The 14123-nt window shown below is 41.6% G+C and overlaps 1 protein-coding gene across 1 annotated transcript in view; it reads right to left on the bottom strand.

Moving 5' to 3' along the window:
* The window catches only part of LOC123756312 (dynein beta chain, ciliary-like), a 225836-nt gene that overhangs the window by 37636 nt on the left and 174077 nt on the right, over nt 1–14123 (bottom strand). Inside the window, exons 17-18 of the mRNA XM_069331027.1 lie at nt 5581–5729; nt 4935–5067 (exon numbers count right to left, since the gene is read on the bottom strand). Coding sequence (XP_069187128.1) covers nt 4935–5067; nt 5581–5729 — 282 coding nt within the window. The remainder of the gene's footprint in view (nt 1–4934; nt 5068–5580; nt 5730–14123) is intronic.

Below are 14123 nucleotides of genomic sequence, written 5' to 3'. Positions count from 1 at the left end.
TACTCATGAAACAATCGCTGATGTAATAGCAATAATAGAAACTAAAATAACTGATATGCTCACTAATTCACTAAATGATCCAGTCAGGCACCGGCAGTCTCAGTTAGGCGCAGGTAGTCAAAATGATAAGGTGTATCAGCTGTAGCTTCGATTGTGTCTTGATAATAATAATGGAAGGGGTAGTGAGGGAACTAATGGATTTATGTGGAGCTCTGAATACCGAGTTTGATTTGCTGTAGGAGGAGCTAAGGCAAATGAAACAACGTGTCTACCCTCAAGTGGAAGCAAAGGAGAACAGCATTAGGAAGGCTTCTTCTTGAAGTGTCACAAAGGACAGGAGAATTAAGAAGACTGTGACAAAGCTCCCTACAGCTGTCCCTAAATGCCTCCAACTCATTCGCCGTGCTGCAAGACGAGTGCTGTAAGAAAACTGCAGTTTACCCAAAAGGCAAGGAAGGGAGCGCCGGTACAGGAAGTAGGAAAACGAATTTTGGTTGTGGGTGATTCCCAGGAGAGGTATTTGCATAGAATTTTTTGCCATAGATAGGGGGGAACAGGTTTAAGGTTCACTATCCGGGAGCAGGAATTGAGGATATTTGTAAAAAACATGAATGATAATATGGCTAGAAATGAGAACAAACCCTTTATTTGTATCAGTGCCGGTGGAAATGATGTAGAACGAGTTAGGAGTGAGGCACTGATACAGAGGTTTACGACAGCCAGAGAATTAGTTAGGAGCAAGGGAGGAATCACGATCATATGTTGCATTCTTCCAAAAAAGGGAGTTGGAAATGAATGTTTGTCGAGGGCACTTGGTGTCAATTGTCGACTGGACAAATATTGTAAATCAAATGCAATATCATTCATTGATAACTGGGAACACTTCTATGGAAGGAATGACATGTATGCTCTAAATGGGGGTTCATTTATCTAGGGCTGGGGTTCTTGCTGTTGCCAACTCGTTGGAATCTCTGGTTGGAGGGGATTGTTTGGGTTTACACTGTTAGTAGATAGTGGTATCGGAATGTAAATTGGGAAAGAAGGCAATATAAGTATGTGTACGTGGGGATTCAAATGACTTTTCAACAATAGATGTTAAACTAATTGGCCGATAGTTTGACGCAAGTGATCTGTCTCCTTTCTTGAAAATTAGTTCCACATTAGCAACTTTCCACGACTCTGGCACTCTGCTTGATTCTAATGATTTATTAAATATGGTAGACAATTTATTAAATATGGTAAATATGGTAGGCTCCTCTTTGCATTCCTTAAGCACCCTGGCAAACACTTCGTCCGGCCTTGAGGATTTGTTTGGCTTGAGTTTCACTATTTGTTTAATAACATCCTCCCTGGTAACTGTTAAACTAGTCAACCTGTCCTCTTCCCCACCCACATAGACTTGTTCGGCTGAAGGCATAATGTTCTGTTATTATTTAGTAAATTCAGAGATAAAATATTTATTAATAATACTATATATCTCTTTGTCATTATCAGTTAACTGACTTATCACAGTTTTCAATGGACCTATCTTCTCCCTAATCTTTGTTCAATATAACTGAAAAAAAATAGGATTTGCTTGCCCTGCTATACGAACTTTGCAGTTTCTTTTTGCCCTCCTTATCTCTTGTTTAACATTTTTAACCAGTTGGACGAATTCTTGTTCTAAACTGATTTCCCCATTCCTAATCATTTTGTACCAAGCTCTCTTTCTACCTATAAGGTTTCAGATCCTTTGTTATCCATTTCGGGCCATTATTATTCGATCTATTCAATTTGTATGTTATACTACGTTCCTGTGCTTTGTTTAGATTTTTTCCAATAAGTTATATTTCGAATCCACATTAAAATCCCTTTTTACATCACCCAACGCTTGGTTCACATCTCCCTCCAAGACCAGCCAACCCCCCCCCCCCCCCATGCCCAGGACTTTCCAATTTATTTCAACCAAAAAATTTCTTAGACCATTAAAATCAGCTTTTCGAAAATCTGGCACTTTAACAGAATTTTCTCCTACATATCTATTCCATTCAATGCTAAATCTGATTTCTTTGTGATCACTGTTCCCTAGCTCACTCCCTATTTCGATTTCAATTATTTGAGTTTCCCTGTTAGTTAACACTAAGTCTAAAATATTATTTTCCCACTTTCGTTCCTTAATGTGTTGCAAAAGAAAGCAAGTAAGTTAGTAATTATCAAAAGAAGGCACCAAACTGGGAAGGCTATGTAGCACCATCAAATGTGTGGGATAATCAGAGGGAGATAAATATCACCAAGGATGCCAATACGAGAATAAAAACGCATAAGGCGAACGATATCAAAAGTATCCGAATCACGAAGAATTCTATCGAGGGACAAGCAACCATGGGGGACAGTCGGAAAACAAGACACACGCTAGTCCCGGAAGTCAGGACATTCATCAAGGATATGCACGACTGTAAGAGGGACAATGCAATATGAACAAGAAGGAGCAGGGCAGCACTCCATTAAGTGACCATGAGTTAAGTGAGTATGGCCAATACGCAACCTCACCAGAGCCGTTTCTCATCGCCGGTTACGGTGGTAGGAGGACGACCACAAGGACACACAACTCTTAATAGTATGCAGTTTGTTACCAGTAACAGAAGACCAACAAGCCTGCCAACGGGTAAGTATAGAGGAATGGATAACTGGGAATAAGGAATACCTTTACGAGAGATGGGATTAAGAAAGCAATCGGCAATTAATTTTAGAAAAACTTCTGCTTCATTATTCCCTGTTCTGTTAATTCAGTTTATTCCACTAAAATTAAAGTCACCCATGATTCAAATACAGTTTGACCTAGATGCTCTAGATATTTCATCCAATAGATGCTTTGCTTCCATTCTAAGTTTGGTGGCCTGATTATAACTCCTATTATAAGATTTTTAGATTTTTCGTTTAATTCTAGCCAGATAGTTTCTGTGTGTGTGTGGCTCAGTTTTGATTCCCTCATTGATAGTACATTTCAAATTTTCCTTAACATATATGTCTACTCCCCCTCCTAGTCTAATATATCTGTGTGAAATAGTTTATATCCTTATGAACAAATCCACACGGGTCGTGGCGAGGATTCGAACCTACGACCAGGAGCATCCCAGACGCTGCCTTAATCGACTGAGCTATGACATGGTAAAAGATTTGAAACCGAAGTTCTTCTGAACTTACTTGATCCCGCAGCTTCTCCGAAACACAAACCAGGGTTTTACACAACTCCCCCATGCACTCGAGCTGTGTCAATAGGCCATACTCCATCTTCGCCCTTACATCATTACACACAGAAATCACAATAACGTGATGCATCAAATGAACAAATCCACAAGGGCCGTGACGAGGATTCGAACCTGCATCCGGGAGCATCTCGGACGTTTGTTATTTATATCCATTTGATTGATATTCGGCTAATAGGTCTCCATTTTCTACATTCATCCATGTTTTGATAAGTCCAATAATATTTTTTTTTTCTGCTCAGACAAGAGCATTTAAAACGTTTATTTTGTTTCTTAGACTCCTACTGTTCGTGTAATATACTTTAAGTGTATTGTTATTTTGAGGCCCTTCTCTTTCCCTGTTCATTTTGCCAATTTGTTTCTTCCCATAAACACATACTTTTATTACCTCCTTTTTCCGTATAAATTCCCATACCACTATCTACTAACAGTTTAAACCCAAACAAGCACCTTCAACCACAGGTTCCAACGAGTTGGCAATAGCAAAAACCCCAGCCCTAGATGATGAACCCCATCCCGAGCTTACATGTCATTTCTTCCATAGAACATCTATGGAAGAAATGGTATCACAAGTATCTATGAATGATAATGCATTTGATTTGCAATATTTGTCCAGACGGCAATTGACACCAAGTGTTCTCGACTACCATTCATTTCCAACTCCCTTTCTTAGAAGAATGTAACATATGATCGGGATTCCTCCCTTAATCCTAACTAATTATATGACTGTCGTAAACATCTGTATTAGTTCCTCACTCCTAACTCGTCCAACACCATTTCCACCGGCACGTTCACGTCCTGTATTCGAATTGTACCTTGGTAAATACGTCACACACGTACAACAAATTCAAATAATTCCTTAAACAACCTATACATCTTATAAATCCTGATCTAGGTCTAATTGTAAATGAAATTCTGATAAAAAATAATATTTTCGTCATAAAATCGACCTTCTTGTGTGAGAGAGAGAGAGAGAGAGAGAGAGAGAGAGAGAGAGAGAGAGAGAGAGAGAGAGAGAGAGAGAGAGAGAGAGAGAGAGAGAGAGAGAGAGAGAGAGAGAGAGAGAGAGGAGAGAGAGAGAGAGAGAGAGGAGAGAGAGAGAGAGAGAGAGGAGAGAGAGAGAGAGAGAGAGAGAGAGAGAGAGAGAGAGAGAGAGAGAGAGAGAGAGAGAGAGAGAGAGAGAGAGAGAGAGAGAGAGAGAGAGAGAGAGAGAGAGAGCGAGAGAGAGATAAGGAGAGAGAGAGAGAGAGAGAGAGAGAGAGAGAGAGAGAGAGAGAGAGAGAGAGAGAGAGAGAGAGAGAGAGAGAGAGAGAGAGAGAGAGAGAGAGACTGAGACTCTGACTGACTGACTGACAGAGAAACAGAGATTGCCATCGCCAGGTGTCCCTAACTAGTAAATACTAGAGCAATCAATTAATTGTAATCAAAGTATCTTCTGTTATGGCATACCACCATCTCTATCGTTTTATTAATTACTCCACATATTTATAAGAACCTATTAATACACACATCTATATATTATTATCTCCCAGTTGCTGTCGTGTCCGTCATCGTAATAGAAACAAAAATTCTTTCGAAATTAATAGACTCTGTGGAAGTATTAAAAATAAATCACTCATGTTAATGGAATCATTTGAAAGCTTACTTATATGCAATAAGGACGCTGTGTTTTTTTATTTTCTCTCTCACCTTGATAAAGATGACAGGTATCTGAGGATGGAGTTCTTTCAGGCGAGAGTCAATCAGGATGGAATTTTCAACGTCCCATGAAGCTCCCTCTAAGAAGAGCCCATGCACGTAGGCTCCCTCCCTGGGCGCCGACCTGCAGGGATGAGACATGTGTACACCTGCTCGTTGCTGAGCTCACAATAACTAAACATGATGCAGTATATGAGAGGTAAAAGGAGTGCAGACCACAAAGTAACCAGAATTGTAGTGAGGTTAATTATGGTGAGAGTGGCCAGCCGCACCTTACAGCAACGGCCAGAGTGAATGTTCTCTAGGGCGGGGTGGCCAACTTTTCGTCACACGAAAACCATATTTTACTAAGTGATGATTTCACAAGACCCCACACTGTATTATGCACAGTGTACACTCAATTATATCAAGAATAAACTTACAGATCGTTTCATTAATTGAATTGTTTAGAAGACAGCATTCAGTAGCATAAAAGGGAGCAAGTTCCTCACTCATTCTTTAGAGCGTCTGTTACACAATGTCGTTATGCTCATAATATATAACAAATACAAATAAATTAATACAGAACTTTAACAATCAATAAAATTTAAAGAAAACTAATTTTAAAGCGAAAATTAGAAAACCAGGTTAAACGTACGTGAAGTCTTCCTTGGTCTTCTTGGTGACGTCGCACTGGAGACACATCTGGTCGAGGGGCATCTCGGACTTGCGCGCGGTGCTCTGCATGATGGCGGTCAGGAAGCTCTGGGGGTTGAAGAAGCCAGCCAGCCACACCGACGGCGGCACCTGCCACACCCACCACAGGGTAAGTTCTCTCTCCGCACTCCTCACCCATCATCATCTTGAGGTTATCTTGAGATGATTTCGGGGCTTTTTAGTGTCCCCGCGGCCCGGTCCTCGACCAGGCCTCCACCCCTAGGAAGCAGCCCGTGACAGCTGACTAACTCCCAGGTACCTATTTACTGCTAGGTAACAGGGGCATTCAGGGTGAAAGAAACTTTGCCCAATTGTTTCTACCTCGTGCGGGAATCAAACCCGCGCCACAGAATTACGAGTCCTGCGCGCTATCCACCATGCTACAAGGCCCCCCCCCCATCATAGTCTTGTTTTCACCCTATCCCCCGTGTTTACTCTACATTATCCCTTGTGTTTACTCAACATCATCCCTCGTGTTTAAGTCAACATATCCTTAGTGTTTACTCAACATTTCCTCGGATGTTTACCCAACATCACCCCTAGTGATTACTCAACATTATCTCTATTGTTTACTCAATATTACCCTAGGTGTTTACTCAACATTACCCCAGGTGTTTACTCAACATTACCACAGGTGTTTACTCAACATTACCCCAGGTGTTTACTCAACATTACCACAGGTGTTTTACTCAACATTACCACAGGTGTTTACTCAACATTACCACAGGTGTTTACTCAACATTACCCCAGGTGTTTACTCAACATTACCCCAGGTGTTTACTCAACATTACCACAGGTGTTTACTCAACATTAACCCAGGTAATGTTGAGCAAATCTTTTAGTGTTTGGTTTGGTCAACATTATCCCTAATTTTTTACTCAACATTTCTCAAGATGTTTACTTAACATTATCCCTGGTGATTATGTGGCAATATCTCTGGTGTTTACTCAACATTATCCCTGGTTTTTACTCAATATTAACCAAGTTGTTTACTCAACAATACCCTAGGTGTTTACTCATCATTACCCAGGTGTTTGCTCAACATTACTACAGGTGTCTACACAACATTACCACAGGTGTCTACTCAACATTATGTAACGGTTGATTCCCGATTGATTCAGCCAGTAACGGCTGATTGATTCCACAGGTGTTTACTCAACATTAACTCTGGTGTTTACTCAACATTAACTCTGGTGTTTACTCAACATTATCTCTATTCAGATGATGAGTCACATTAAGGTGGCTTAAGAATGTTGACCAAACCACACACTAGAAGATGAAGAGATGACGACGTTTCGGTCCATCCTGGACCATTATCAAGTTGATTGTGATAATGGTTCTCAATCAACTTGATTATGGTCCATGATGGATCAAAATGTCGTCTCTTCATCTTCTAGTGTGTGGTTTTGGTCAACATTATCCCTATTGTTTCCTCGACATTCCTCAAGAAGTTTACTCAACTTTATACTTGATGATTATGCGAACTTATCCCTGATGATTTTTGCGACATTATCCCTGGTGTTTACTTATCATTATCCCTGGTGTTTACTTATCATTATCCCTGGTGTTTACTTATCATTATTCCTGGTGTTTACTTATCATTATCCCTGGTGTTTACTCAACATTATTCTTGGTTTTTACTCAATATTTCTGTGTAGGGATGGAATTTTTCAGCTAAGCTTCTAGACTGCGGGAGTGCAAACCGTTGCTGTGCACCCTGATACAGTGCACAGTCGTGCACTCTTTTCTAGATTTCCGTACTTCTTCCACGAAACCTCTCTTGTTTGGTGTCTATGTGTAATCTAGCTCCAGACCATTCCACTGAGACTACAGGGGCCGCTGTAGCTACTCTGTGAGCAGAGTTACAGACATAGGCATGTTTTACATGAAAATATGTACAGTGAGGAGCAGGCAGGATGTTTGCGGTCATAAGCCAACGGTTCCTAACTGGTGTCAAGCAATGACTTGTAAGTGCCGTGATGTCACGTGACCCAAGGGGAAGCCCTGGTTGGTAGAGGCATCTTAGGCCGAGCTGGCGCATTTCCCTGTGATTGGTCATGTCAAAGACAGAGGGGGAGAAGCGGGTTGAGTTTCCGCCGCGTCTCCTCAAGCATTCTGGACGTGGTGTTGTCTAGCTAACACGTGCAAGATATTGTGTGTGGCCGGCCACCCACGACAATCTCTGTCATCGCGGCGTCAACAGCCATCTTATTATCCGTCTGATACCCACGAGAATGAAGCAAAATCTGATTTGCACGAGTGTGGGATTAATTTGGGATTGATGAGATCAGTAAAGTAGAGTCGTGACCACGTGATCTCAAACAGGGGCAACGGGACTGTTCTGTGTGATCTGCATGTATTGTCAGCACTTGGGGTCATCCATTCTGATGACTAAGATACCTGATATGAGGTGGGATTGAGGAAGGTTTCTCAAGTGTTGAAGAAGCTTTCTGTGGTAATTTTAGTGAAATTACAGTCCACCTAGGAGGACATTGTCTCCCACCTCACCATGTCCCCATTTCCCACGACACCACACCCGGTACGAGTGCAGCCCGCTCGTGTGTGTATGTGTTCGAGCCATCCAAAATGAGTCTTGGTGTGAGGCTGCCAGCCTCCAGCGACTCGCTGTGCCGCCACCCTGTCGTCGCGTCACCGTGTTCACCATTCACCACCCCGTATTCAAACACCAAGTCATTCTCTGTTGTCTCCATACCCACGTGGAGGAAGTTTGGGTGAATCTTCAACTCTTCAGTACTATAGCTTCAGTGCATGAAAGGGAGTGGATGGAGAATGAGAGAAGACTGGTTAAGTGAGTACTCATATTTCTGCAGTGGTGATGATGTCTAAACTGATTCGTAGTCAGGGGTGTGGCTAGCGTTCTCATATTAAGTACTTAATTAAGTGAGAGGAATCTCTGTGTGAGATTGTACCTGTAAATGAACGACAATCAGAGTGTTCGGGGGTGGGAACGGCTGTCAGTTGGGTCGTCAGAGTGTGTATGAATTACACCTGGGAACAACTGAGAGTCTGAGCTAGGAGTATTGTGTATAAATTTGTGCAGTTTAATTATACCAGACTGTATCCAGTTTTTGCCTTGTATGTGTTTATCTCATTGCAGGTGTATCCAGTATCTGGCAGAGGTAAGAGGTCGGTAGTGACACCCTGTTCTGTAATTACTGTGTTAATTGACACATTACAGTGTCGGAATTATTGTTTGGGATCATTAATTCTATGTGTTTTGTGTGATTTTGGGCAGTGATAGTTATATACATATATATTTTATTAGTGAGCTGTGTAACCCATGTACCTGGGTACTGTGTTTGCTTGTCTTTGCGACAAGGACTTGGTGTAACCATTAATTGTTCATTGGAGATTCAGTGAGAGTTAATTAGGGGGTAATTAACGTCACCAAGGGAATTCACGTTATTGTGATGAGAGCTGTCGCGAGTGGCAGATTGAGTTAACGAGAGTGTTCAGTATTAATTTCCTGTCCGGTTGACAGTAATTAATTACTCAAGTTAATTTGGGGTAATTAACATCATCAAAACATCATCATCATTAACATCATTTCCGCGAGCGCTTTGTCATGGGTTCGTATCCTGCCGAGGAGGATTTACTCGGCGCAAATCCTTAACTGTAGCCTCTATTTAACGCAACAGTAAAATGTGTACTTGGTTGTAACAACGATTCTTCGCGGCGGGGATCGTATTCCAGGGACCTGCCCGAAACGCTACGCGTACTAGTGGCTGTACAAGAATGTAACAACTCTTGTATATATCTCAAAAAAAAAAAAAAAAGTTTCTACATAGTTTAAATTCATATGGTTGTTGAACGCTGTTTTTGCGGATAACAGTGATTGAGTTAATATCAGTCGTTCAAGTTGATTACCTGTCCTTGAGACAGGTAATTAATTACGCAAGTTAATTAGGGGTAATTAACGTAATTAAAAGTGAATTCACAGTGTTTTGACTAGCTGTCGTGGGCGACAGTATTGTGGTAACGTAAATCATTTTGGATTAATTATGTATGTTGCATGATAATTAGTCACTCAAGTTAATTAGGGTAATTAACATCAAATGAATTCATATAGTTTGATGCTATCGGTCGTGCATGACAGTGAGTGACAATGCGTGACAGTGAGTGACAATGCGTGACAGTGAGTGACAATAACGTAGTGCATTCTGGATTTAATTATCTGTCCTTGGGACAGTAATTATTCACTCAAGTTAATTAGGGGTAATTAACATCATCAAGCAAATTTGACATAGACATGTTTGGAAAGCTGTTAAGAGTCACAGTATTGTTAACGTAAATTCGTTTTCGATTAATTAGCTGTCCGTTTATAGTAATTAATGTAATTACTCATGGAATGCTGGATGGGTCAAGTGATTGAGTAATTATGATTAGTGAGTTATTGTGTTGATTGTTTGACTGATCTGAGGGAGACTAGGTTGTAATTAACGTAAAATGCTTTGTTGCTAACTGACAGCTGACAGTCAATTAACGTAATTAATCACTGAGATCAATTAGTGTAACTTTTATACTATTGTTTGATAGTCATCTTGAGAGACGAGTGATGGGGTAACTAATGGGGTTACCGGAGTTTGTCTCATGACCTGCCGTGCTTTGATTTCACTGTAATTTAATTGCAGAGTGCTGCAAGGGTTTTAATTACAATTTGCATCCTAAGTGATCACGCTGATTGTTTGTGTCCTGGTTTGGGTCTCGGAGAGGCTGCAGGATCCAAGTAAATTAAGTCAAATTTCTGGTTGCAATTCTTATACCATGTCGTAGCTCAGTCGATTAAGGCAGCGTCTTGGATGCTCTCGGACTTAGGTTCGAATCCTCAAAACGGCTCGTGTGGATTTGTTCATTACCACTGGTGTCTACTCAACATAATCTCCGGAGTTTACCCAACATTACAAGAGGAGTTTACTCAACATTACCCCTGGTGCTTACTCAGAATTACCCAAGGTGTTTACTCAACATTACCCCTGGTGTTTACTCAACATTACCCCTGGTGTTTACTCAACATTACCCCTGGTGTTTACTCAACATTACCCCTGGTGTTTACTCAACATTACCCCTGGTGTTTACTCAACATTACCCCTGGTGTTTACTCAACATTATCCCTGGTGTTTGCTCCACGTTACTACAGGTGTTTACTCAACATTATCTCAGGTGTTTACTCAACATTTCACTAGGTTTTTACTCACCATTACTCCAGATGTTTACTCAACATTATCCAAAGTGCTTACTCAACATTGCTTCAGGTGTTTACTAAACATAGTAAACCTTCACATAGATATCAGGAATACCAATTCCATCCTCTGACACCCTGAGACATAACGTAGACTGACGAATTGGATGATACCGGCCACACCACACATAACGATACACTAAACCCTCCAAAGCGCGAGCCTTCCGCCAATCCAAGGGAAAACACTGTGCCACAAACCAGACCCGCGACAAAACCTTACAAGACACGACAATCGCCCGCTGATAAATAGTCAGGGCCCGTTGCGACAACATCCCTACAGCCACGCCCCCCCCCCCCCTCGCAAAACTGCCTCCCAATTAAACTCCAAAGACTGCCCATACGACCTGAACCACGTAATCCCCAGAACCCGAATGGACTGAACCACCGGAAACCACGATCCAGACCACACCAAACTAGAGGCCCAACCCCCTAACCCCAGAAGACAGCACTTCCCACGATTGACCAAAGCCCCTGTAGCAGACTCAAACTGAAGCACCAGATCCTGAACTGCAGTCACAGACCCCTCAGAAGCAACAAACAAGACTGTGTCGTCCGCGTAACCACAAATCTTGAGTGACAAGCCATTCAGCAAACACGGCAAAACAACTGAATGACAGGCACGCATCGCCCGAACAAAGGGCTCCTGAAACAGAATATAGAGAAGCATCGACAGAGGACACCCCTGTCGAACCGAAGGCCGAACAGCGAAGGGAGCACTAAGGAACCCATTGACACACACCCTACTACTACAACCAGTGTACAACATCCGTATCTTGCCCACAAACTGGGGCGAGAAACCAAACCTTTCCAGGACCCGCAAAACAAACCCAATTGGCACTCTATCGAAAGCCTTGAACCAATCCAAGCTGATCATGGCTGCGGGAACACCATACTCCTCCACATAGAGGAGCAAATCCCAAAAAGGGAATTGCACTGCACCAAGGACCTACCCGGAATGCCACAAAACCGACCCCAAGAAATTACCGACCCCACCACCGAGCGCAAACGCCCTGCCAACAACTTGGAAACAATCTTGTAGTCCACATTTATCAACGTAATAGGCCCCCAATTCGCAAAAAAACGTAAGTCCCCCGGCTTTGGAAGAAGCTGCACAAGACCATCATATTACCATGAGTAATTCCATGAGACCGAACAGACGTCGAGGGAGGGGGTAGACGTACCGTGCGCGCTCCGTTAAAATCGTGACATTAACAGGGATTCGTAAGACTACTGCCGTGGATTACTGATTATAGACATAACAAAGTGCATAGTGACCCGCTGGAAAATTGAAAATAGTCATTAACAATAGAACTTTGTGTTAAATAGAGAATAAACGTGAGACCACGTGTGAGCCAGTGAACGACGCTTTGTGTACATGCGTGTATTAGGAAAAAAAACAAAAAAATAGTGAACGGTGATTCGTGGAACAGTGATGTGGAACGGGTATCACAACAACATATAAGTTGGAAGTGAATATTATAAATACAGAATACTAGAAAAATAAAATAGTAGCAAGAGGCGGCATCAGTGGTTATAAATCGGGTAACTGGAAACTGGTGACATCAACCTGGGCCACAAGAGGTCACCTGTACTGACCGGGGGACCAGCCTCGCTACCTACGCTAAGTACCTGCCATAAAGTTTAAACAAAATAACATACATAATATTACAAATATACGGTATACAAATAAATATTAAACATATAAATATATATACATATATATTGTTACAAATATACAATATACATATAATATTATAAATATATAGATATATACAACAAAACAAGGCAATATGGGAGTAAATAAACAAATTTGTGGCCACTGTAACAACTTCTTAAAGACGAAGGTAACGGGAATTGAATGTTATATCTGTAAGACTAGATTCCATTCAGCTTGTACAGGAGTGAGTAACACTACGGCACTGAGAGCTGGCCACTTGCTCTGGGTGTGTAAAAATGACCTGCCAGCTTGGAATATCCTAAAAAACCTTCTAGATAACATGGCGCATGCTCGGAAAACATCATTCATTGGAAGCCTACCAGCCATCCAGAAGGAGTGGGAAAGGAACAACAATTCTAATATACAAGGGGCGGAGGCTATAGTCAGGGATGAAACTGAGGTTGAAACTCAGGAAGTTGTAAACTCTGACTCAGTAGGCCAGGATGTAGATGACAGTAAACTAGAAAGTGTACCAGACAGCACTGACAGCTCGATAGGTACAGACACCACGACGGTTCTCGATAGAGCAATTCAGAACAGAAGGACAGACTTATGCAAATTTTATGCAAAGGGCATATGCAGACATAGATATGCTGGTAATAAGAAAGGATTTTAATGCAGTTACCAACATCCCAAAAAATGTTTAAATATGCTTAGGAAAGGTGAGTGTCGATTTGGATCAATATGTAGGTTTTTCCATCCTGACATGTGCCAAACCTCACTGGAGGACAGAAAATGCTATGACCTCAGCTGCCCACACTTTCACGTGAAAGGCACGGAACGCTACATAAAGAGTGGCAAGCAGGATAATGAATTTGGAGGAAACTCTATAAATTTTTTATACCAGACCGGCAGAGATTTCAAAAGGAGCAGCATGGAGAGTGTATGGAACTGGATGCCAGATCCACTTGCATTCCAGAATTACAGATACAATTACCCACCGAAAGGGAACTACAACTACGACAGAAAACTGCCCTACAACAATCAGTACTGGTCAGAACAAACTTATTATGTCCACGAATAATGGACTTGCCGAAAAAGTCTCCCAGTCAAACTATCACTAATAGAGTAACCTCATTCATCTTTGCCAACATACAAGGACTGAAAACAAGAACAAACAACAAAGTACAGTTCATAAATGGCCTCCTCACGGAGTCAAATGCAGTGTTTGGAGCTTTCACAGAAACCCATGCAGGGGAATTGTTGGACAGTGAGATCTGGATTCCAGGATATAACCTATACAGGTGTGATAGGAAAATTAGGTCACATGGAGGAGTGGGTCTGTATATTAGGGAAGACCTTGTATGCTCGGAGCTCCTAAACGTTACAAATGAGGTGGTAGAGGTACTGGGATTAAAAATAGAGAAAATAAATTTAGTGATTATACTAATATACAAACCGCCAGATGCAACGGCTGAGGAATTCACAGAACAGATAAGCAAAATAGAGCATAGCCTTGATAATTTGGAGAACCCGATACCTGATATTATCTTCCTAGGTGACTTCA

This window comes from Procambarus clarkii, chromosome 25, assembly GCF_040958095.1.
Source record: "Procambarus clarkii isolate CNS0578487 chromosome 25, FALCON_Pclarkii_2.0, whole genome shotgun sequence".
NCBI classification, from domain to species: domain Eukaryota; kingdom Metazoa; phylum Arthropoda; class Malacostraca; order Decapoda; family Cambaridae; genus Procambarus; species Procambarus clarkii.
Note: the sequence above shows the minus strand (reverse complement) of the source record. Positions and strands in the feature narration are given on the sequence as shown.